This window comes from Schistocerca nitens, chromosome 2 (genome assembly GCF_023898315.1).
Source record: "Schistocerca nitens isolate TAMUIC-IGC-003100 chromosome 2, iqSchNite1.1, whole genome shotgun sequence".
NCBI classification, from domain to species: domain Eukaryota; kingdom Metazoa; phylum Arthropoda; class Insecta; order Orthoptera; family Acrididae; genus Schistocerca; species Schistocerca nitens.
This window is the reverse complement of record NC_064615.1, coordinates 609,825,463-609,852,129: the sequence shown is the minus strand read 5'-3', so window position 1 is coordinate 609,852,129 and position 26,667 is coordinate 609,825,463. Positions and strand designations below refer to the sequence as shown.

Below are 26,667 nucleotides of genomic sequence, written 5' to 3'. Positions count from 1 at the left end.
CTCTCTCTCTCTCTCTCTCTCTCTCTCTCTCTCATTCCCTCCCTCCCTCTCCTTCGATCATGAATGAACTATTAATTCTGAAAACTAGGTAGTATGTCTCTTTTGTATGTCTATCGGTGGTATGGTTCTATACATTCCACCTCCTGAAGGGGAAAACTGGTCAGTGACATGTTTCCCCTACAAGACTTCCAGTTTCAGCTCCAATCACAAGGTTTTCTTGTATGATTATAATATGTTAATAACATTTGAACCATAGTTTTGCTAGTGGAAAACTTCACTTATTGAGATTCCTTTTAAATGAGATTAGAGAAATTTGTTCAGGTCAGAAGGTATTTATGTGACTACAGAATTCCTGCACTAGTATCTTGGTGGGAGAAGTTCGTTTAACCAGATGGTACCTCTTACAGTTAAGGAATCCTTTTACTGAATTTCTGTTAAATGAAGCGTCACTAATGTAGTAACTTGAAATTGTCTTAATTACTCTGTCTGACAGAAAAAAATATTACGTCGTAAAGAATGAACGTGAGTAATATTGAAATATGTCAGCTGTCATAAATTAAAAAGCTCTTGTTTCAGATACATATTTAGATGTATTCTGTAATTTGTCTGATTTATCATGATACATTTACAGGAAGCTGGCAGATATGAGAGATGTTATTTTAAATACAGCCAGTAGCTGTTATAGAAACAGGCAGAGAACAATTGCTTTAGAATATAACCAGAAAAACATCAGAAAAGTGAAAGAAGTGGCAAATCTACAGTAACAAGAACGAAGTGTCTTCTTGTATGGATTCTGAAATCATTCAAAAATGCGCAATTGATTTTAGTGTTTATGAAACTTAAAGAAGTAGGAGTAAAAGATGAAGATGAAGTGAAAATGAAAACAGATAGGTAACAAGTTAAACGAAAGAGTTCAGACTGACTAGTCTGTTAAGTGATGCCACCAGAAGTGCACTCCAATGGGATTAAGTTGTAGTAATATGATAAAGTTTTGGGGTCAATGAGCATGTTTCAGAAAGTGTATCTTGTTCAACAGGCGATCATCAGTTGGGACTTTCATCCGCCAGCAACAAGAACCTCGATCAGCACCACCGCAGAAGCCTGTTGCTCCAAAGCTGGACTACCGTAGTATGGTGTCTGTTGAGGACATGCCTGAACTTTTTGTTTCATTTGATAGTAAGTAGAATCATTATTTTTTTCTACACCTTTCCTTTCCTCACACATTCTTTATGTACTTACTGTACATTTTGAAATAAACTGTACATTTTGTACTCGGCACACTTTATGTTGGATATGTTAGCAGCTGTTAAATTTTCTGATGTACTCACATAATTATTCTGTTTAATGATAAAAAACTTACTCTAAAAATAAAAAGTATCATGATTAGTGATAGAACACTGCTAAGCAAACAAGTAGATAAAAAATATAAACAGAGGAGATATACGTATGTCACAAGCAATTCATGATATCCAGAATGAGATTTTCACTCTGCAGGGGGGTGTGCGCTGATATGAAGCTTCCTGGCATATTAAAACTGTATGCCGGACCGAGACTCGAACTCGGGACCTTTGCCTTTCACGGGCAAGTGCTGTACCAACTGAGCTACCCAAGCACGACTCACACCCCGTCCTCACAGCTTTACATCTGCCAGTACCTCGTCTCCTACCTTCCAAACTTAACAGAAGCTCTCCTGCGAACCTTGCAGAACTAGCACTCCTAAAAGAAAGGATATTGCGGAGACATGGCTTAGCCACAGCCTGGGGGATGTTTCCAGAATGAGATTTTCACTCTGCAGCAGAGTGTGCGCTGATATGAAACTTCCTGGCAGATTAAAACTGTGTGCCGGACCGAGACTCGAACTCGGGACCTTTGCCTTTCGCGGGCAAGTGCTCTACCAACTGAGCTACCCAAGCACGACCCACGCCCCGTCCCGTAGGAGACGAGGTACTGATAGATGTAAAGCTGTGAGGACGGGGCGTGAGTCGTGCTTGGGTAGCTCAGTTGGTAGAGCACTTGCCCGCGAAAGGCAAAGGTCCCAAGTTCGAGTCTAGGTCCGGCACACAGTTTTAATCTGCCAGGAAATTTCAATTCATGATATGCCTTAACAAATTTTGTTTATGGTTATCTTTTCTGCAGATAAAAGCAATTAGAAAATGCACCACATTTCCCCCAAAAATTCTAAACAATCAACTCCCAAAAGTGACACGGCCAAGGATGATTTAAAATTCCTTTGGCATGTGGAGACGGCTATTTGGCTCAGAAACAGAGGATTTCATTTGTAACAAGCATAGATCTGAGGGTGGATTCTTGTTGACTCCTAAACTGAAACTAATATATGTGGAACAGTTTGTTGATCCCAGACTGTTAAATGAAAAGTATGAGTGTCACAAAGGTCATGGTTCTCCTTTTAATTGAAAGTATGAAACTTTTTCAAAATTCTGTAATTAATTTTAATGACATGTTTTTTCTTTTGAAAGTTAGTTAGTAACTCATTGTATTTAATGGTCTGCCATTATTATTATTGTTATTATTTAATAAACTGAATTGACTTGCATTGCGTTATTTGCTTGAAACCAGATTAAATTTGCATTCTGTTCATCATCTGACATTACTGAAATGATCATAAGTATTATTGCTAATGTGCTGGAGTTACTAATCAGTTGTGTGTGTCACAACAGGACACCATTAATCATTTTAATATTTATTGTTAGTACAACGACAAAAAAATCTATGGATATGAAGAGATGAATTATACGTGATTGAAACAGCACTCTACTAATTGAACTTTGTAAGCATGTACAGTCAATTGATATACGACTACAACAGTTACAGAGATGGGAGGAGATAGCAGACCCTATGAGTGAGGAAAATTTTTACTTCTTACTATCAACACCCTAATGCTGCAATGAGAAACATCACTGGAATTATAAATATGGAAGAAGTACCTTTCTATTTCATTCCTGTGTTATTCACATTGTAATTAATTCTTTCAATTTGTAGGATTTTAAACAAGTTATTCTTTTTACTCTATATGCATATAATTATTTCTGACAGCCTGTTGAAATGCATGAAATTGGACATAACTTAATTGAAACTCAAGTTTCTTACAATTTCAGATACTATCTGTGTATGATGAGAGTAAGAGATTGATCTAGCTACAATAAAGCAATATAAGTAACTACCCACTAATTGCATTCATTTTGAAGTAGGACATTAAAGTTTATTGTATGAATTCACAATAAATATGTAACCATGTCAGTGGTGTTTAGTAGAAGCCAAACAAGATCAGAAATTGTTTTAAAGTTTATGATAGCAGTTTTTAAAAAGTACGAAGAAATTTGTAGACTTTCAGCAAGTAAGTGTCCATTGTTTGTACATTGTATCAATTTATCCCTATGTATGTGTAGCTAACCATTTTGGTAATACATGAGACAGAGAAAATCTTTTGTTCTGGAGTGCAAAGATATGTAGCCTCCTCGGTGGACTGATCGAAGTTGTGAACAAATGCTCCTTACCTCAGATAAGACTTCAGACTCAAATCTCTGAATGCGAAATGAAATTCTTTAATAGATGCTTAAATTTGTGTAAAATAAAACGTAACTGTAAGAGGTCAGTAGGCCTGCTTCACAAGTGAAAATGATGTACAAAATAATATGAATAAAAATGTACAAGGGTATACTGTGCACAGAGAAGTATCATTGTTATAGCAAATGAAGCAGCAAACTGCAAATGCATTTTCTGAGGCGGATGATAGTCTTTGCGTTCAGTTCCGTAACTTCCATTCTTACAGAACTCCAGCAATGTGTATTTCCTCTGTAGGGGCGGAACAGTCTTGTTTTTGAATCAACAAGATGGCACATTTGTAAAGTACTGTTTTTTCCCCCCAAGTGTTTTTATCTGGTACTTCCCTGAGGATCATACGGAACTCGTTTTCAAGGTCATGTTCTGACTACCATTTCATAAATTTCCAGGTTTTCTGTTTCTCCAAGTGATGGAACAGGACGACCACGAACACGTCTGTCAAGCACGTTCCACATAAGTGCAATGGGGTTTAGGTCGGGACTTGCCATTGGCCATTCCATTTCTTTAACGTGCAGGCTTTGCTTGACATCCCTGCTGATACCCACCACGTGGGCCCTGGGGGTTAGAAAGAATTAAGGGCTAACACCATAAGCTGCAGCCACCGTGTGGTCCAGCAGGATCTGTTTGTCGTACTGCTGGGCAGTAAGGTGACCACAGACAATGACGAGATCCATATGGCTATCAACACTGAAACTTTCTGACAACATCACAGACCCTAGGAAATCTGTCAATTTTCTGGACAACATTTGGCAGTTAGTGCTCACCATGGGTCTCTGCACACGAACATGGCCATCACTGTGCATCAGAGGGTATCTAGATTCGTATGTGAATAACATGTTTTGCCAATGATGAAGTTGCCAGTCGATGTGGGAATGGCAGAACTGAAGAGGAGCTGCAGGATGGTGTAGTATGAAGCCGGCTAGTTGAAGAGGACGTCCAGGTCATATGTTCATCTCTTGTAACTTGTTCATTACAATCTGATTGGGCACAGCAGCTCCACTGGCCCTTCTGAGATCATCTTGGCATGCTCTGGCAGCATTTGTATCATGCCACAATGCAGAGATCGCCAAATATCAGTCTTCCCATAGGGTTGTAATGCATTGGCAATCTTGTCCAACTCTCCTTGCCTACTGACCTGTCTCCCTGTAGTGTGTCCACAACCTATGTATGACACAGGAAGGCATTGGCATCTTCAGCAACATGACCAGAAGTGCATCCTTTTGGATCAGACTGATTGCCCTTACAACCTGAACTGCACTAATAAAGTGTCACATTGCATGTGCTCTGTTGAATAAAACATTCACAAGTGGATTACTTCAGTGTAATGTCATTAGTGAAGGATTTGAGGCATACTGCAGTGAAGAAATAACCCACTTCTACTAACAGTAAAACAATTGAACTGAAATATGTATCTATTATATAGTTTTTCAGGCAGATGTGTATGTGAGATACCACCATTTACAAAAAAAAAAAAAAAAAAAAATACAGTTAAAAGTTTAAAGGGGAATGATAAAGAAAATAGCTGTGCAAATACAGAATAATTTTTTCTTGTACAGGTGGTGTGTGTGGCATTCTTTTGACAGTTCGGCATGAACTTTGATAAACAGTTCATTATCCTGGCAGTGTGATAATCTTCTTAGGGCCCCCTCCCCCGATGCTCAGAACTACTGTATGGCATTAAAAATATTGTGTGGCAATGAGACTCCTACATGGATACATAAACTTGCAGGGGTTAAGTTTATACACATTTTTTTACAAGATGTTAAGTTTGTGACAACAGGGGGCGGGTGAGAGAGAGAGAGAGAGAGAGAGAGAGAGAGAGAGAGAGAGAGAGAATAACCTAGGTGCTGCTTTCTGAAACGAATAGTTCCCTCTCGCAGAAAAAGAGAAAAAAGGTTTGAAATCTTCCCTTTTTGCCCTTGCGTGTCTCCTTTGAAACTGAAGAATTAGTTGCTTACCCTCTTAAGGATACAGTGTACTTATAAATGGAAGAAAAATCGAAATTTTTTTAGTGACTTTATTAAATTTTGTAGTCTTTCCTGATTATATTGATATATTCATTATAGGGTTTCAAATGAAAAAGCACCTACATATACCAAATTCTAAAGTTATGGTCATGTGTGTATGCTACACCACCCTCTTTCTTTTTCACAAACCAGTATTATTTCAAAAAGAACTGTGAATTTGTTTCCAGCAATTATATGTATGAAACATTGTATATGTTGGTAGCAGTGCAGGTTTTTAGTGTCTGTAAATGGTTATCTTTGCTGGTATTTATTTTTGTTTTGCTGAAGCAGTTTGTTCACGTTACTGAATGTTTGTTGCCCAAGTGCTACATATATTCGTGGAAGTACATATCCTTTAGTGTGCAATAAATATGAACAATGCCACACATCAAGAAATTCAATAAAAGGAAATTTTGTGGTAACCAGTTCACAAACAAAGCAAGCCACACTGTTGAAAGTAACCTATGTATCAGTTATTCAGGGAAGAAACTCCCACAGGCATGCCTCCTGGTGATTCAAATTTTTGTGTTAACAATGATGCTGTTTGTAGTGGATTTGTTGTTGTTGATGTGGACATCTTATCTTCTTCAATAAATAATGTGGTGAAATGTAAACAAAGTGATGGTGTAGGCTGTCTGGAAATAACTGAAGAACAAAGTAGCAGGAAGGGTTTAGTTGTTCTGTGTAGGTCCTGCAATAAATCTACCTCGAAAATGACTTTGAACATTGTGCATTATTCATATGATGTGAATTTGAAGTTGGTGTATGCAGTGCATCCAATAGGAAAAGGAAAAAAGGCTGCTTAAATGTTTTGTGGTTTGATGGCCCTTCCTCCTCCCAGTAGGTTCAGCAAGTACATAAAAATACTTTTAGGTGCCTTGACAACTGTGTCTAAAGCATCTATGAAACGTGTAGTAGAAGAAACTCTAAATATTTGTGGAACCAGGGACATTACTGTTGCACTTGATGTTACAGCAATGAGAAAAGCTGTATGGGCCACCTACTTTGATAAGTTGTCGACAGATGACCACCATGTTCAAGGAATTTACCCTAAAGGAGCAGGTTCTTGGTGTGGTTACCAAAAAGCAAAAGAAAGTGGTCAAATATACCACATAGCATTCTCTTCCTGAGCCTGTTATGAACGAAGTAAAACCAATTTTTAGAGACCTGAGTGACCCTGTTTTGCTTAGTAAATGTCTTCCTGGGAGCACTCAAAATACAAATGAAAGTTTCAACCATTGCATATGGGAAAGATTACCCAAGAATGTTTTTGTAGAACTAAATACATTAAAAGTTGGTGTACTAGGTGGAGTGATAGGAAGGTTGAAAGTCCTGAGAAATTTAGGCATAAAATATGGCTCTAATATGGAAGATCAGTTGCTTGCGCGTGACAGGCAACAGGTGCATAAAGCTGAAAGATTTGCTCTTAAAGTTAAAAAAGAAGCAAGAAGTTCAAACGAAATGCCAGGAGGAAGCTTGAAGATGAAGAAATGCTGCAGGATGAAGAATATGCTTCAGGAATGTTCTGAAGCACAGTTTAATTACATCTTCATTTGCAATTTCCCGCAAGTTGTATTTTTCATAATTCAGTTACAAATATTTCCTAAATTTTATAAAGCGTTGCTGTAATTTTTTTTCTGTAACTTGAAATAGTCCATACATATGTAGTAGACCTAAGCTTTATGGCAGAATCAACTAAATTATAGAAAAAATAACATTTTTATTAGGAAATAATTATAAAAATTAAAATGTAAGATGTGATATTTTTTTAGTCATTGTAATATACATAATAGGTGGAATTAAATAGGTCTAGTACCTCAGCCATCATGTCATGCATATCTGGTAAAAATTTGATCTCCTTCAAATGTATAACATTGGATTAAATGGTACCTCAATTTGACAAAACATTTTGGGGAAAAAATAGCATCCATTTCTTTGTAATTTTTTTAGTAATGCTAAGCGGGTTCAAAAATATTCAAAATACTTCTAATTTGTTTAGGAAGTGTGCTGCATTACCTGATACCAACAAAAAATCTGTTAAACATATACATTATAAACAGTGCCAGAAAGAAATACATGTTGTTTCTTACATAATATTGAGCTGTAAAAGTTCCCTGTATCCTGAACATTTGAAAAGCAGTTTCCTACCTTGTATATTTATTACCAAATGATGGAAAATCCGGGAAGGAATGTAATAATATTATGAAAAGGATAGTTGCCACTCACCATTTAGTAGAAATACTGAGTCGCAGATAAGCATGACAAAAAGTCTGTCTGAAAGTGAGCTTTTGACCAACAAGGCTTTCTTCTCTCTCTCTCTCTCTCTCTCTCTCTCTGTGTGTGTGTGTGTGTGTGTGTGTGTGTGTGTGTGTGTGTGTGTGTGTGTGTGTGTGTGCGTGTGTGTGTGTGTGTGTGGGGGGGGGGGGGGGGGGGGTGTCTTTTCGTTGTGCCTATCTGTGACTCAGCATCTCTGCTATATGATGAGTAGCAACTATCCTTTTCATATTATTATTACCAGATGATGGTACATCTGATCTCACAACTGATATTTAGGACAGTGGCATTTAAAATCTGTGGCTGATTGTCCAGATTTAATTCTTCAGTGACTTCCCTAAATTAATTAAAGCGAAAGCCAAGATGCTTCTTTCAAAAGATCATGGCTGATATCATTCTTTGTCATTTCCCAGTTTGGAATTACACATCATCTCTAATGAGATGTAAAGTCTTAGTTGTCATCCTTTCCCACAACTTAGATATGTCATTGTTTATTTTTGTCTGATCACTTTGATGCTGTAAATTCATATTTTAGTTGTGGTGATGTGCTTTTTTTTTTTTTTTAATCTCTCTACAAATGATAATTTAAAGTGTTTCTATGGAGCTGTGCACATCAAGGTTCAGTGTAACACAAATGTTTGAATAGTTTAGCTGTTTCAGAAATTTTTGACCATTTGATTTCTAGTGTTGAGCTGCACTAAAAGTGCTATTGCATAATATTGTTGTTGAAACAGCATATTGGATTTTTTTTTTTTTCTCGAAATTATGATAACAGGTTAAATGTTGTTGTTAAATGATCCAACAAAATGATGAGTGTGGTGATTGGTGGTATTCAAATCAGCCATGTAAATTATATTCAAAAGATGTCATTTCAGTTTTTCTTCTTTTGTCTATTTGTTTTCTGAATTGGAAAAGGCGCAGTTGATTCTCTCGTTTGTATAGCTTCTAACTTAATTCAAAGTTTATTCTAATAAACTCCATTTCTATTTAAACTTTCAGTTTCAAAAATGAATAAATGTTGTGATTGTCCTTGAGGTGAATACTTTGCATGTAGTTCATTTCTATTTAAACTTTCAGTTTCAAAAATGAATAAATTTTGTGATTGCCCTTGAGGTGAATACTTTGCATGTAGTTATCCATGGAAGAAACAGGATTCTTTTGAATTCATTCCACAATATTGAAATCTGTTCCATTGTGTTTTCTTTATAGGCATACTATACTCTATATTGCCAGAAATTGGAGTCCTGTAAAGGTTACAGGTAAATTAGTTGAAATGAGTGGAATTGCTGGCATGGAAACTGACTTGCCCATTTCTTTTTCCAGTTAATATAGCCACTTCCGTGATGTTGTTTAGAAACTTTTTTGTGAGTGTGTACCAGGAACATTACATGAAGTTAGCAATTCTGTTGCAAAGTTTACATTTTGCCTTGGTTCATCATTGTATCAATAAATGTACATATTTTTATCTTCCCATTGTTCCGCATTCTATAGTTGACGATTTGTTTGTTTGAAGTAGGTCCTTCCACCCTCTCCCTTTACTTTTCCCACACAACCATTCTTTGTTTTACCGAAGTGTGCACTGTTTCTGAGTTGTGTTTAGAGTGTTCAAGTATATTCCTAAGACTTAAACACATTTGTTAGCATTTGAGAATATTTGTATCAGCTCAAGAGTATTATTAAAAAATGTTGAATTTCACCCCCTTGAGAACTGCATTGATGCAAAAGACACACATACGATGTGGCCACCACAAAGTGATTGTGACTACTTCACTCATATTTGCACAGTCAAAACTAAAATCACAACAGCCACCAACTCATTGTTACTGTATTGCATACGGGGGTGACCAACGATAGCACCAGATACAAAAACGCAGTGTGTGTTTTCTTGTATGTGAAGCCTAATCTCAAAAACTGTTGTAGGGATTTTGGTATGGTTTTCCTTTTAACACACTGGCTGAATCATGAGGAAGTTTATTGATAATCTGTGGCAGTTCAGGGAGTGTGACACTTTTTGTTTTTCCTGGCTCACTTACCAACAAATTGTGATCAGTACCAACACGTTGTGATTCATAAGCACTACTACTTGCCTGATATTCCAAGTATGTTGTCAAATTCATTATGTCAGGAAATTGTGTTAACCTATACTGGTCTTATGTTTTTCACACATAAGATCTGGATAGTGAGAAGTTACGCCTCCAACGTTCTAAAGACAGTTGTTTCATGTGCAGGTTTAGTCAGGGGCTGGGAAAGATCTTTTGGTTAGAAATTTTTCTGTCAACAAATGTTATTCATTTTAACAGTGTTATTCATTCTGTAAACTCATATTTCTGTAAGCATTTGAAAATTGTTTAGTAAGAATTTTCCACTGTATTCATGAAATAACAAATAATCACCACCACCACTACCACCACCACCACCTAAATTAATAACAACAGTTGACTGTGATGATTTTTATTGCTTCTCTTTGAATAAACTTACCATAGAGCCAATTTTAATGACTATATCTGCTGCATGTTTTATCAGTATAAAGCTTCCCTGAAGACTTCATTAGTTAGTAGCGTGATCAGTTAGAAATGATTATAGAAATATATTAAGCAACATTGTCGAGTAGCGCATGGATGCTCATATTAAATAATTTTATATGCTTAGAAATGGCTTAATTGAACTTTGAAATTGGCTAAATGCTTGTTTACCAACAAAATAAGTGCTGGTGTAAAATTTTTATCTCGTACTTTTTGCTCTTCCACAACTGCAGGATGGAACTGTGTATTACATATGTCATAAAAATAGATCTTTGCACCTTCTAATTTTACCACATCTAGGATACATTTTCTGTTTAACATAATTTTGTAAATTTAGTCATCTAATGCTTCTCCTCCTCATAGTAAATAGTACATGGAATATACATGTCATTTTTATACATACAAGTACCATTTATACATAAAAGGACAAGGTGAAAAATTGTCGCCCGCATCTCGTGGTCGTGCGGTAGCGTTCTCTCTTCCCACGCTCGGGTTCCCGGGTTCGATTCCCAGTGGGGTCAGGGATTTTCTCTGCCTCGTGATGGCTGGGTGTTGTGTGATGTCCTTAGGTTAGTTAGGTTTAAGTAGTTCTAAGTTCTAGGGGACTGATGACCATAGATGTTTAGTCCCATAGTGCTCAGAGCCATTTTGAAAAGTTGTCGGATAAGCACAGAGACGATGATTGTAATGGAAACAAAATTTGATATGCTTATGGTTGTTGTGCATTAACTTCAGTACAAATTACATGAGCAGTTTCATTTACGTAGACAAAATTCCCATTTAAAGTAAAAGTTTGCTATGTGTTTTTTGTAGGTATATATTATATCACAAATTAGTTTCCATCAGTTGACAACCACTGGAAATACACTCAGTTGATCAAGGTTTTGATCCAGTTTCTTCACTTTTAACAGTTGAGTAATGAGTGACTAAAATTTAATGTTGCCATACCTATCTTAAAGATGTTCCACGTGAAAGACCTCCCAAAACTGCAAGAAGCAGTGAAAATAATGAGAGAGCATCATATGGCATTGGAAATTGTAACTGCAATAGGCTGATGGGAACAAAGCATATAGAGTGCATTTTGCCTTAAGGGCTAGTTATGAGAAAGACTTGCATGAAATAACTGGTAGATTTCCTGACCCAACCCAGATTAAGTACATTGACCTAAACAGGGACTTTGTTGAAGAACAAATGCATATAAGACCTAAAAGAAAAGTCATTGATTGTCACCCAAAGAGGTTTTCACCTTGCCTTACATGCTAGAGAGATCCTATATAGGAGAGGAAGGTGAAATGGTTAAAAACGAGCACATCAAAAGTGAAACAAAGTGCTGTGTCTTTATGGTAAACACATTAAAAATAAACAATAGAAAATCCAGGATGGGATAAACGCAATATTATGAAAAGGGTAAAATCAAACAATGCAAAATCCAGGATGGAATAATGCAGTATTATGAAAAGAGTAGACTGCTACTCATCATATGGTGGAGATGCTGAGTTGCAGATAGCGCAACAAAAAGACTATCGAAGAAGTAAGCTTCGGCCAAAAAAGCCTTCATCGGGATTAGTGAAACAGCCATTTCATATACAAGGTGGGAGTTGTCATTAAAACGCATTCTCTGCTTCTGTAATCATCCCAGCCACAATCTGAGGTAACCTGCTGTCCTCACACCCTCCACCCTAAATTTCCATCCCCTCTGTGCTACCACCCTTCAAACTCCTGTCCCCCACCCTCATCGCACTCTGTTCTTGGCCAGTGCCACCAGTCCTTTGCCCATCTCTGCTGTTCTCTTGTTCAGCTCTCCATCCCCTCCCTCCCTTCCCCATAGCGCCGAGACAGTGCACTATGCAGTCTTGTCTGGCCACTGTCTAGTCCACACAACGTGTCGTGCAGCACGGACTCCTCTCCTCCCACCAGTACCCTGCTATCTCTTCCCTTCCCCGGCCCACTTCAGAATGCTGCTCCCGCTTGACACACCACCACTGCATTCTAACCACAGAAGCCAGAGAGAGCAGTCATTATGCATGAGGTGTGCTTGCTTGTGTGAATATGTATGTGTTTTTCTTTACTGAAGAAGGCATTGGCCGAAAACTAAGTGTATAAAGTCCTTTACTTGTGCCTGTCTGCAGCTAAACGTGGTATCTTTATGGTGAGTAGAAATCTATTCTTTTCCTAATATTTTTGATATTTCAGCCTGCACTTTCCATTTTTCCATTTGTAGCTGATACACCACGTCCTTCAGTATCAAAGCAGCTGTCAGGAGCAGTGATCACAGTTTGCCTGCTGAGGTACTGTTTCTTCCACGTGCCAGAGGCAGCCGTTTCATTGTACGTGAAACACTGTGCTCATTAGTAATGGGAGGTAATCAGTCTTGCAATAAGCAGGTCTGCCTTGTACCTTAACCTTTTTAAAGGATTTGATATTTTTTCAACAGGTACTATTTTTCAAAAATAGAAAAGAAGTTTGTACAAACATACATACAAAAACAAAACCTTATTGAAATATATACCATTCCATCCCGTGACAGCCGTGTGTTTGTTGACTGTATATGTGACCCTATTATTTCCATATACTCCTACTCACCTTTCAGCTCTTGTCCTCAAAGAATCATAAAGTGATACAAACATATTCTGCTGTTCTCGGAATTGGTCACATGTGTGGGACACACATTCCTAAAATGTGTGCAAATTTTCAGTAGATGTGTAATATGCCAATGTTTGTAAATGTTGCTATAGCTAGAAATACAAAGACATAGCATGAGGTGAACAGGGATGTCTTTCTGCTTAACTGATTAATTGTTTGGTTTAGTAATGTTATATAAACTGTAGTAACCCCCTTATGCATGAATCGCGTCTGTTGTGTTTCTATAACAATAATGTCCAGCAATAATGCAGACAGTTAGTCATCGATGAAATACGATAAATAGTCTGTGTTGATGTGTCCAGTAAAGTTGCAACGCAGATGTTGACACAAAAACTAAGCTATTCTCTTGCTGTCCTGATTAAAATATCCAATATTTCATTTAAGTTTTCACACTAAAGAAATTTTTGTGATACTTTGTTTATCAAAGTAAGAATCACCATTACATAAAAAAAGTTCTGCAGTTATTTGTTTTTTAGTTTGATACCATGGCCACTTTACTTCCATAACTTTGAAAGTTGGTGTCTTTTTCTGGGAAAACTGACAGAGGACACAAGTTTCATCTGCATTAAAAAATTGTACAGTAGCTGAATGGTGCTCCTGTGATAGGTCTTCTTTTGTTCCCTTAGTTTTCCTGGCTGTGATGGCTGTGGTGTGTGTGTGTGTGTGTGTGTGTGTGTGTGTGTGTGTGTGTGTGTGTGTGTGTGTTTTCATCTTCAGATGGTACCAGCTCTGTGTTATTAACCTACTATTACTAGCTTGGGACAGTTTGTACTAAACATCCAAAAAAGTTCTGTGGTGCTCATTAAACATTAACAGATTGTACATTTATAGTAGTTTCAAATTGTTTGGTAAAGTTTAGTGCCTTAATAATAAAATCCATTGAAAGTGAAAATTACTGCAAGAAGTAATAGTGTAATTTTAAACACCAGTACTTTTCCAAACCCATTGAAACATAATGAAAAGGAGCTTGGATCAACGAGGACTTAAGAGAGTCACATCTTATGAGCAGGTGAAGGTTTCAGATGCAGCACAGGGTGAACCCAAACCACAGCAAAATAGAAGCTATTCCGGAATATTTTCTGAGAACTTAAATATACGGGGTTCGATGTTTCCAGCGGCTCATTCCAGAATGATTGCATTTTATTCGATTTGCGACTTTTATATTTGAGTCTGTATTGCACTGGAAATACCTGCACAATGCTGCAAATGTACACTGTGTGTAGGTCTTGTTCAGAAACAAACTTCTTACATTCGCTCATGGTACTTGCTGTTGACAACATTAATGCCAACTTCACTCCCCGCTCTCAAGCTTGCCTTGGATACTGCTCTGTTTGGTCTCTGGTTTGCTTTACCATGTATGATAATTATGCATTCACAGTGGTACATAGCAGTGTGTATAGGTTTACTGATAAAAAGTTGGCTGATATTCACCTCCTGTTTGGGTTCATTGAATGCAGTCGAAGAATGGAATTACTACATCATGCTGAGCTGTTCCTGCAGCAAACACATCCACAACGCGGTACTTCTACATCATTGTTACACTGTGTTTTCTGTTGTACATTGTAGTGATTGCTGTGAAGTTATTTCCACTAAAAGAGAGGTCATTGTTGTAACAAACCAAATAAATTATCATTATGTTCTTACTCTGTAACTAGCCACAGAAGACCGGGGGACCTTTATGCCACAGTACTTCAGGGGAAAAAAAAAAGCCAACCACCTCTAATTTCACTGATGCATTTTGGATCGCCATGTACCGTGAAGGAAGCAAAGAAAATAACTCTGTCATCACAAGGAGCCAGCATGGCTGGAAGGCACTTAAATTCAAGACAGATTGAGGAGGAGAGACAGGTCACTCATATATAATTTTGAAAGTAATTCACCAGTCTTTATTATGAGGGGAAACACAGATTAAGAGGGAGGAGTCATAGTGTGCAGGCAGTCAAAGTTAGTGCAGTTTCAGCTGAGAGATGACAGAAGAGAGTGAGCAGTACAGACTGATGCAAGAATGTTTTTAAAAAGTGAAATAAACAGCGCAATTATGATATAAGAGGATACTGGAAAAGGAGATGGGAGACAGTAAAAAGAAAGAAGAAAGGATAAAAAAGATGAAAAAGAATATGAAAAAACAGGAGGAGGAAGGAAAAATTAAATAAGAGAGAAACTGAGTAAAAAGAAAATACTAACAATGAAAAAAGTGTATAAACAGACAAATGGGAGGAAGTTTTTTAATGGAATTTAAGTCCAGGGGGGTGACAGTACATGAAAATAGTTGGGAGAGCAAGTTCACATATTTGGAGTGCAGAGAAGTTGGTGCTGAATGGGAGGATCCAAATGGTCCATGTGCTGTAGAAAACACTTGGGTCCATTAAGTCATACTATAAACCTTGCTCAGCAACTTTGCACTTGGTATCCCCAAGACAGGTCACTCTCGGTCCATTCATGTGCCTGGGCACTCAAGTAGTGGCCATTTTATTTTAAAAAAGTGCAGTGAACATGTATTTGTAAAAGGCTTGTGTGGCTTCACATTTTGGTTTAGCTTTTTGATTGTATATTTTACCCATGGTGTGAATGGAGTGCTTGGGGACAAGTTTTACAGCAGGAATGACTGCAATGATAGTCACCATGACATAGGGACAGTGCTCTGGGGATGTCAAGGAAAGATGTAATTTCAGGCCTTTACTTGAGAAATTCCCAGCCTTAGCCAATGATTCATTGAAGCATTCATGTTAGTATAGGGTGACAAGGACGAGATTTTTAGATAGTGGAGCTTTATTTGTTAAAAAGTGGGAAGAAGAAACTTCCTGGAAGAAGTATTAGTGGACAAGGCAAGACATGTGATGTAGTTACGGGGAACAGGTACATTTGCATTGGATGCTTCGGCTGTAGGAAAGGATTGTTTTTTGTTTGGGGGGGGGGGGGGGGTGGCAGCTGTTGTCAGTGTGGAGTTATTGTTTAGATTTATGTAGACAAAGTTATGGGCGTGAACTTCTGTGATACGGAGGTTAACATCAAGGAAGATTTTGAAATGGACCAGCTGAATTTCAGTTGGTCTTTGCTGCCTGCCTTAATCATCAAGTCTCCTGTCAGGTGGTTCCTCTCAACTTGCAGTCTGTGTGACTTACCATTGTTTACCAACCTTACTAAACATACTCTTTCATTCTTCCTGATGAAGAAACAAAGAATTCAGAAAGCTACAAAAATTTTTTTTGCTATTAATGTATGTTTCAGCAATACTGAAAGAAATTAGGACTCCTGAATGTAAATATAGGACAGCAATTCTGTCTCATAATCTAAGTTTTTTCCAGTGAGGTATCCTTTGATAAAATTTATATACTAGTAGTCCACAACAAGAAGTCCAATAATAAAATATCTGCGCAGACCACATTCTGTTACTGCAGCTACTAGGCATGTATTTTCATCAATACTGCCCACATTGGAAAGTCCTGGATGGAATATAAACAGGGCAGAAAAATGAAGATAATTACTCACTGTGTGGTTGAGTTGTTATATGATGCAGATCCAAGATTAAACTGAAAGCTCAGCTTTCAAGTAATTTCCTGTTCAGAGCTAACAAACAAAACAAAACAAAACATACTCTCATGTATTATGTACATGTGGGTACATTTTCCAGGCATCCTGATGTTGCCAAGGTGGGAGGAACAAACAGTGGTGACAGGAACAGAGAGCTGGGAACAGAGGAAGGAGGGTCATCAAGGGACTGGGATAATAATGTGATTGGCGTGAGTTTGCATTAGAATAGGAAGGGGAATTCTGTGTGAAAGAGTGTGATAGAGCCGAGAAAGAGGAGAGAACAGTGTAGTGTGGTTACATATTAATAATAATTGAAGTGAGGTTATAGATTGATGGATACAGAATCGCATTAAAGTGAAGAAGTTGGTTCAATGGTGGTGGCTGGGAGGGGGTCACATCAAAACATGTGAAGGTTAGAATTAAACTGGAGCTAGTGCAAATTGAGATGAAGGCAATTGTGGGATTCCAGCTACAGTGGGTGGAGGAACAAAATAGTTTAATCCCTGGATGTAATAAAAGATAATTGTTGTATTTCCATTATACCACCTACAGACCAGTTCCTTTCCAACCTTACATATTTTTACACTATGATTATATAATTCATGTACATTCTTAATGACATTATATATAGAGCCACACAGAAAATAGTTACCATATTGAGAGTACCTATTGCAGCATATAATGAGAAACATTGCAGATGTGAGAGCAGCTAGTTCATGATGCTGGATAATAAGGTTCTTGTAAAATATGTTCAGTGGTTGATGCACTGTACAAAATAGTAAACTTAAATAATAGTTGTCGCAACAACCCCTAAACATTAATCACAGAGGAAGTGCTGTAGTCACCATACCACCTTCTTTTATTCAATAGAGAATATTGCAATAAAAGTGCTAACAACTGTAGCTGTACATTTTGCCTAAAGTTTCCATTTCCGGTAATTACATACATATGTGTGTAATGGATAGTATATTGTCGTGTTCAGTTACTGTAAGATGTTAATTTTGTAAGTATAAGTTCTGTTACTTTGATTATTCCAAGAGAATTCCAAAAGGGAGTGGTAAATCTATAAATTTCATTTCTGCTTATGAGATCTATAAATTTCATTTCTGCTAATGAGAAATGGAAACTTTGTGCAGAAGGTATGTGCCTCACTATGAGAGCACATATATGTATTCTAAATTACAACAGTTATTATGATACATGGACCATTATATAGTGATCTTATTTTTCTTTTTCTCTTTTTCTTCTTTTCTTGTAGTCCATGCACCTAACTATCCTCTGCTCGATGGTTTGGGTAGGTGTTTATATATCAAAATAACTTTGCTACGTGATACGTGGTTGTTATTTGTGGTTTGCTGGAGTTGTGAAATTAACAGATTTTCATGAATGTTTTGTGATTGTGGGTAATCAGTAAAGATTTGGCATTTTGTGTTTTTTTTTTTAAATAATGCATTGTGCAGTTCTCTGCTTTATTATTCTTGTATCATAGACAGCTGTCTTTGATAAATTTCAATGCTGCATTGACTTGTATTTTAAGAGACTGTCATAGAATATTGGTCATTCATTGGAATGGAAGCTTTTAGTATGTTTAATTTTATTCTCATTCAGTCTTCACATCATTTTATCTAAAACTGGTTTATGGGTGGATTACAAGTTTGAACTAAATGTATCTTTGTACTTCGCAATATAACTTCTTTCTCTTTTTTTTTTCTTTTTTCTTTTTTAAAAAGTGCATTTAACACTTTCCGGTCATGGTACACTAGCATTGCTGTGCTTACTCCAGTAGTTTCAGCAGCTATACACATTTCTCACACTACTGAATTAGTTTTTCTTGGTATACAAAGGTACCTATTTGCTGAATTGAGTATATTGGTGTTGATATCTACATATTCAGTTTTTCACATACTGCATATTTACAGATGGGTGTTACAAAAAACCTGTGCTACAGGTATAACTCAAGAATTTGTGCACAGTGTGTAAAGAAATTAGTTTTAGGAAAAAAAGTGTTTAATTTTCTTTGTGATTTCTCCAATTATGTGGTCTAATAGATCTGTAAATAATATGATTTGATGTCATTAGAAAAGCACAAACATAAATGAAGTTCTACCCACCACTGTTCTGGTGACCTTCCTCGCAATTTTGTCAGGTGTCCAGGTCATTTTATTTTATTTTTTTTTATTTGAAATAGAAAGCAGTTACTGCAGGATGGGGAATTTTGTATCCCCGTAGAGTCCATAAGCAGTGACCAGAAAGTGTTAACAGGTTACAGGTTATGAAACAGATAATATTTCAGTTTTCTGTTGGTATTAATTCTGCCAGAACGGAAACAACACAGCAAGTAAATGACAGTCTCTTTTTGAAGATCATCTCGGCAACAGCTATAGCTACATGTTACTTCATGCATTATTCTTTGTCATGACCATTATACCAAGCTGAATGATACCAGTGCTGTAAAATTAAAGCAAAATGAATTTCTTCTTATAATGTGTGAAACTGCATGTTTTTCACAATTCTGTTAACACTTCATAAGATATTTACAGGAGTGTGATGCCATTTGCAGTAATAAAGCATTTTTTGCCTAATAAATCAATCTTCAGCATGTTCATGGGTAGAAAACAAATAATAAGTGGCATGAGAATGACACCAGTGCACAGCATTAAAAGTTGTGTGATGAGTGAAATCAGTTTTTGTAGCATGGTTTTTGTAGTACTTTAATATACTAATGATTTGGAAGGCAGTTTTTCACTTACGCACCACATGAATTAAAATTAGTGTCTTCCATAGCACTGTAGCAGTGATTAAGCTGTAAGTACAAAAGTAAAGTTAAATACTTGTATGCACAGTGTTTCAGAGTCCACTGAACAGTGGGAACAGTCATATTTTAGAAAAAGAGAAACATGAATTTGGCTGAAGTAACAATAACAATTATCTACAGAGGAAGAGGATACTGTCTGCTAGAATAAACATTGATGTGCTCGTGAAAGATTCATTTATTAATTTTGTATTGTTTCAATTCTTATAAGATACAAGGATGCAGGGGGATGGAGAGGGGGGGGGGGGAGAGAGAGAGAGAGAGAGAGAGAGAGAGAGAGAGATGGGGGGGGGGGAGAGTGGGGAATAAGTAACCCTGCAGTACATAATTATCCAGATACCTGTCGGTATTAGCAACTTTTTGACTTGGTTCTGATACTGAACCGTGAAAATTTTGAGCCTGTTTAATAAGTCAACTTATTTTTACACGAAATTTTTGGCTTTGCAGTGTTCTCCCATCACCTTTCTCCTTCTCAAGTAAATAGGAGCACAGTGTACATTTCTTTCAACTCATTTTGGCACTGTGTTGATAATTTTACATGCTGCAGTGGGTATGTGACTATCATTCAACATAATCTGTTTATACAGCCAAAGAAATGATGACTTTTTATAAGTAGATAAGACTGAAAGTTGACATCACACTCCTGTACTGAACTGTGTGTGCACATTCCATATACAAATTCATGCATTTTTAAATTCACAATTTGCAAAGTGCATAGAACATTGGCAGTTCTGAAATATTTGAACAGTGTTCACAGAAAAGTAATGAAGTGACCTGCTACTTCATCTTTCTTAATACTACACTGCATTTCTACATACTGCATGGGAGTTACATTTTTCCATTTCTTCAGAATACAGTATACATACTGGAATACTGTTAAAAGCTGAAGAGTAATGCATGTTTTTAATAAGAGGTATAGTTGGAGTAGGAATGCTATTTTAATCACTTGACCTCTGTTTGTTTAACTAGCATTTGTATTAATATTGCTTATTTCATGTTATTATGTTACTAATAAAGTTGAAATTGCTTTCTTTTTATTACTGTTGATGTTGAATTGTTAATGTATGTGCAGTTTCACTACATTCAGTCACACTTAAAGTTACTATGGAAAGTTAATTCTTAAGAAATACAATTAATTTGGTTTGGTATACTCCTGTAATTTGTTCAATTATTTTTTGAAGGTTTGTTATGTGTGTGTTTGTAGCAGTTGGCCAGTTCACGTAAGGTTATTAAAATGGGGGGTCTGTGTTTGTTATTGGACTTGGTAACTTAATACTAATGTTGGCTCAATTAGTCTCATAGGCATTCCTATTTACTGAAAAGAGATAAAGATTTTTTAAAAAAAGAACTTGTGTCTAATGATTTGTGTATGTATGGGGGGTGGGGGGGAATCAGAGTTTAGAAGTTAGTGTAAGAGTATACTTTCATACACTACTTTCTGATATTAAGCAATTGCTTCTAAATTTCAGTAGCTGCAGCCAATATTGGCTGATATTGTTTTTGCAGTTATTCTTACTAATATGAAAGTAATACTGTTTGTGTGATCATAAATCTGCAAAATTTCCCAAATATGCCAAGTAGCACAATGTAGTTATCTGATTGTTATTTTCTTAGGAAAATTCATGAAAAAAAAAAAAAACCTGTGACCACCTACAAGCCTTGATTATTGCTGTTCATACAGATCTTTATATTAGTGATTAAATCTCTTATTCACAAATAGTTCTCATACTCATCACTTATTATATGCTTTCTGTCTCTGTCATATCGTTCACAAATAGCAGTTGCTGAGGAAGTATGGTATAATGTTACCAGTTAATGAGTACTCGTAATGAGTTTTCTCTAGAAAGTGGTGGAGGTACACCTCCTCTGCATGTATGAAACATCCCTGTACCCACAGATGCAAATATCCTTTGAGAGTGCTGTGTAAGCTACTGTGGCTTCAAGTGTGTAAACTGTAAGACCTTATTCAAAAATAACAGTTCCTGGTAGTATGAAATGCTGCATCATATTGTAAAGTGGGGATCTCCAAGACAAGGAGCTCTTCCTCCCCAGCTTGTCTGCATAATCATTTTGCAAACTGGCATTGAGTGCCAGTCCTCATGTCATTTTATTGTGGAATCGCAATAGCAGTTACGAGCTCCTGTAGTGAAGAAACTTGTGTAGCCATTGGTGAATATAATTACTTTTATAATACTTCCTCTCCTTCCCTCAGACACTGCCCCCTCTCTTGTTTCTTTTTTAAGTGTTCATTGTGACATGCATTTCATATTTTGTTACATTTTAAGTAAGCACATGTTCTTGGGCATTGTTCTTGGCAGGAACAATAATGCTCATATATTTTATCTTTAAATTCTTCTTTGTGGCATTTGCATGTTTTAATTGCAAATATGCCAAGGTTGTTTCTTTGGAATACAGTGCAGGAAGTATCTTGCTTTATGACTCATCTTTCAAATTCTTAAATATAAACGTTATTTATATCATCTTTTTATATACAACACAAATGTTTGTAAAAACTATTGTTCAAAGTAATTCTTACCATCTTTAGTGAAAGTGAGACTGGAATAATAGAACTATTCTGTTCTGTGCATTCTCCACGAAGAATCTCTTTCATACAGTCGATTCTCTAATTGGAGGGACACTGCAAGGCCCTGATTAAGATCATGTTGAAGACAAACCTATCTGGATTCAAGCCAGTCAGCTCAAGAACTGAGTTTTGTTGTGCCGTTATGCAATTTCACACCTCTCTCCTACCATATTTATTATATTGCACTTTTGCGTATTTAGTTGCTATTGCCTGTTCAACAACCTTCCCAGGGACCACATTCAATAATGAAGAATTTATTTGAGTTTGACTTGATTATTTCTTCAACTGAAAGACAGCTACCTACTTAAAGTGTGAAATTGAAAAAGTCTCTGTTATTGAAGGTGTAACACAGATAAGATTATTATTTTACACATTATTTCTTGTGCTTTTGACTTCCTGTTCTCCAAATGATACTTTCTTTAGAGCATTGTGTCCACAACACCTGATCTTCTGAAACTCTTATATACTGTATTCTAGTCATCAGTATGATGTTTCTGTTCAGTTTTTATATTTCTTGCATTATCACTTATTATTATTATCACTATTGATAGTATTGTTATTAATATTATTGGTACTAAAAGTAATGCAGTTGTGTTTAGATATTTCTGTCTGTTCGGAAAATGGGAGAATCATTTGTGTTTCTGGTAGATGTCATTCTATTTGTTAGCCCCTGTCTCTTTGTGTCTTTGTTGTCTGCATATGGGGACAGGCTTCTGGATAAATAATTTGTGTTGTGGAATTTCTGTTAAGTTGGTCTTGGTGTGTAGATTTAAATTTTGTGGACAAGGGCAAGGAATTACAGTCTGATAAATGTCTTCTAAATTAGTACATCAAAACTAATTATTTTCTGTAGAATCTCTTTGTGACTGCTTCTTTAAAATCACTATGGACTTTGAATTTGAAGCTAAATTTGAAATCTCTCTTTAAAGTACTGTACCAATTTTGAAAATTTATTTCTTTTTGTCTCCTTAGAATTGATACCAAGACCAGCAAGATCCTGTGAAGACCCACCACTTTACTTAACACTGAGAATGGGGAAACCATTAAATAAAAAGATTCCAAAGTCAACCCCCATTATGTCATATGGGAAAAAGAAAATGAGGCCAGAATACTGGTTCAGTGTACCCAGGAACAGGCAAGTATTAGAGGTTTTTGAGCATGAGTTTTCATTAATTTTATGCATCATTGAGAATTCAAAAGTTTTTTTTAATGTGCAGTTGTCACACATGAAATCTATAATTAATGTAACATATAGGGAAGACTGTTTTACAGCTGTGTGCTGGATAGGACTCAAACCTGGGGCCTTCAGGTTTTGGAGGGAAGTTCTCTGCCGACAGAGCTACCCAAGCATGATACATGTTCCATTCTCACAACTTTATTTTTGCCAGTACCTCATCTCCTAACTTCCAAACTTCACAGAAGCTCTCCTGCAAAACTGAAAAGGCTAGCACTCCTGGGAGAAAGGATATTCTGGGGACACTGCTTATTCATAGCCTGGGGTATGGTTTCCATAATGAATTTTCACTCTGAAGTGGAATGTGTGCTGATGTCAAACTCCCTGCAGATTATGTAGGAGAGCTGCTGCAAAGTTTGGAAGGTAGGTATTGGTGGAAGTAAAACTGTGACAAAAGGTCATGGATCATGTTTGGGTAGCTCAGGTGGGTATAGCACTTACCCTCAAAAGGCAAAGATCTCACATTTGAGTCCTGATTTGTTGCACAGTTTTAATCTACCAGGAAGTTTTATTTTTTTTTAAGTCGTTGCCCTGTACTTTCGACATGAGAAAGAAATGTAAACTTAAAGTCAGTCTTATGCCATGTCCTTTATGTATTGGGAATGTATTTCTTTAAATATCATGTATCTCATCATTACCTTTTAGTATAGTTTGTGGTAAAAACATGTATATTTGCAGGGTTGATGAACTGTACAGTTTTCTGATGCTGTGGATCCCCCATCTTTACGGTGACCTGGAAGAAATAGACTTCAAATCACGCGGTTATGAGTTAGTGGAATCAGATACAGAACTCTGGGATGATGAAGTTGGAGATGGAAATGGTCGAACAGGGGATAGTCGGTCTCGGTCAGGCAGTGATGGTGATGCAGAATTGGGGGAACTGACACGTGAATCATGGGAGGTAAGTCATACATCTCCATTGTTTCTTGTAGTTAACATAGCAGTACACAAACCTGTTGGCCCACTGATTAGACTATTATTATTGGGGAAGTCACCCAAGTCCTATCCCATGCTTAAAATTTATATTTTTAAATATGATTGTATCTGAGGGATTGAATTGACTGGTCGTAAACACCACTAGTAAAAACATATTGTTATTTTTAGCCATAAAGTCTTAATAGACTCTGAAGAGGTGATTCATACCCAATACCTTTTATATGGGTGTAACAATGTCACCCTAACAAACACACATTAGCTACAGGAAGGTGTAGCATTACATGACCAGTCTGTGGGACTTGACTTGCAATCTTCAAAAAACGTTCTAGCTTATATTTGTGGGAAAATATTCTTACATAAAATATATGTATTTAATGTTATAGTATGTGGAAATAAAACAAGTAGCAACATGCGGTTGATAGAAACTTAAGCTTAAAGGAAACAGCAAGTTAAAAAATGTGGTATAAAAATTTGCTTGGATACTTAAAAGCAAGAGGGACACAGAATATAAACGAAAATGATAATCCAACTTTGAAATTCATTGAGACAGAGATTTGTATCGCAGATCACAGTGGAACTTAGCTCAGCCTATCCCCTTTCTCTAACTTTGACTAACTGGTGGCGATTACCATATCTTACACCTGTCTCCAGATTTCACTCCTGTTCATATTTCTCAGTTCAGGTTTCGTAGCTTATAATGCTATCAAGTTTCTGTTTTGCTTCTTATGTTATTTCCACACAGCACTTCAATATACACTATCTGATGGAAAATGTGAAGCTCCCAGAAGACACGGTCAGAAATATATGTAATTTCCTACACATATACAACATGGGTGGCTATGAACGTGTAAATGATGAGTTGCAGTTCTCTTTGACAGGTAGAATGGCCACCAGAGTGTTGTAGCATTGTTTGTGTTTAGTGTTGTTACCAGACTTTGTAGGGTATATAAAGGGTGTGAACAGCCTCAAATGTTGTATGATCACTGGGTGAAGGACATGGAAATGCCATGTAATCATGCAGGACACTGTTATCAGCACCTGACAAGAATTTGAAAGGGCTCTCATTGTGGGCCTCTGTTTAGCCGGCTAGTCGACTTCTGCAATATTGAGATATGTGGGGCATTTACATGTGACGGTAGCCCAGTTTAGACTGCATGGGAACCTGAGGGCAGGAACACTAGTCTAGGTTCCAATTGACCATCATGTCTGACCACCAGTAGGGAGGATCACCTTGTTGTATGCCAAGTACATTATAGCACCTTCACATCAGCAACTGCCATCTGAGCGAAAACTATGGACTGACTGTGGCATTCTGTGTGATCCCATGACATTACTCAGAAGCGAACAGCAGTCAGACCAGGAAGTTACCATTCCAAGCATACGCTACCATTAAAATGACAACACAGATGGCTACACTTAGAGTGATGCCATGACTGGAAAGCGTGGACTGCCGATAAATGGCATAACATTGTGTTAAACTATGGATCACAGTTCTGCACTACCCCAGATGACCCTTGTCGGCAAGAATGATGGCATCATGGATAGAGGTGTCACATTCTTCTAATGTGTTGCAGAGGCACAACTGTGTTACTCCTTGTGTCATGGAATGGCTGGCTGTTGAGTATGATTCCAGATCACTGCTGATAGTGACTCAGGGAACTCAGACAGCACAGTGGTATGTCATGAACATCCGTGTGTTCCCTCTTGTGTGACATACTCACGGGTCATTTTTCGTCAGTACACACATGGCATTTCTGTCTGTGATCTGTCTGTGTGATGTTGTGGTACTGTCATGGCCGGCAAGATCCCTAGATCTGTCTCCAGTGGAATCTGAATGGGACCAGCTCAGACACAAACTCGGTCGCAGTGCCAGTATCCAGGATATCGAGGACTGGTAACAACAGTTTTGGATTAACTTGCCTCAGAAGAGGGCACAATGACTTAGACACCCTTCCTAACTGACTCAGTATGTGCATCCAGGCCACAGGGGGGCCACCATCATACTGGTAAGAGGGCTCATACTGCTAAGTACTTCCTAAATTTGACTTCCCACTGAAATATATCATATACTGCCGCAACTCATTAAATTTTATTTTGTTTCCTCTTCTCCTTCTATGTGCTTCACTTTTTGTGTCAGGCAGTGTATGTATAGCAACTTTCCCTATTAACAACATAATTTTGCTTGTATTTTTATATAGTTTCATTTCTGTTTGTTTTTCACTCTTCATCTGTAAGTTGTTTGAAAAAATACCACTCTGGCAAGGGAAGGTGATTATACATATCATTGTATTTGGAGCTTTTGTAAACTAAAAAGTAAGACCCAGAAGAAAAATTTTAGTGGTGGTTTTTCTGTTCCCAGAAATTATTTTAGGGATGTTGAGTACCTCTTCCATGTCTATCTTTTGATAGCTTCATGAAAGTTAGCTAGTTTCCTGGATGTGTGTTCAGTTGGATCATTCACTTTGGTACTTTAACTTGCAGATGTGTTTTCCAATGTTACAGTGTGAAATATTTGTGTACTTCAGCTGCAATTTTGCAAAATA

At 37.0% G+C, this 26,667-nt stretch overlaps 1 protein-coding gene across 10 annotated transcripts in view; it reads left to right on the top strand.

The window, feature by feature from the left end:
• LOC126236693 (oxidation resistance protein 1) overlaps window positions 1-26,667 on the top strand; it is a 785,360-nt gene that overhangs the window by 581,674 nt on the left and 177,019 nt on the right. For all 10 annotated transcript variants that reach the window (XM_049946190.1, XM_049946189.1, XM_049946188.1 and 7 more), the window contains 3 exons: window positions 1,037-1,176; window positions 22,927-23,089; window positions 23,867-24,089. In XM_049946190.1, coding sequence (XP_049802147.1) covers window positions 1,037-1,176; window positions 22,927-23,089; window positions 23,867-24,089 — 526 coding nt within the window. The remainder of the gene's footprint in view (window positions 1-1,036; window positions 1,177-22,926; window positions 23,090-23,866; window positions 24,090-26,667) is intronic.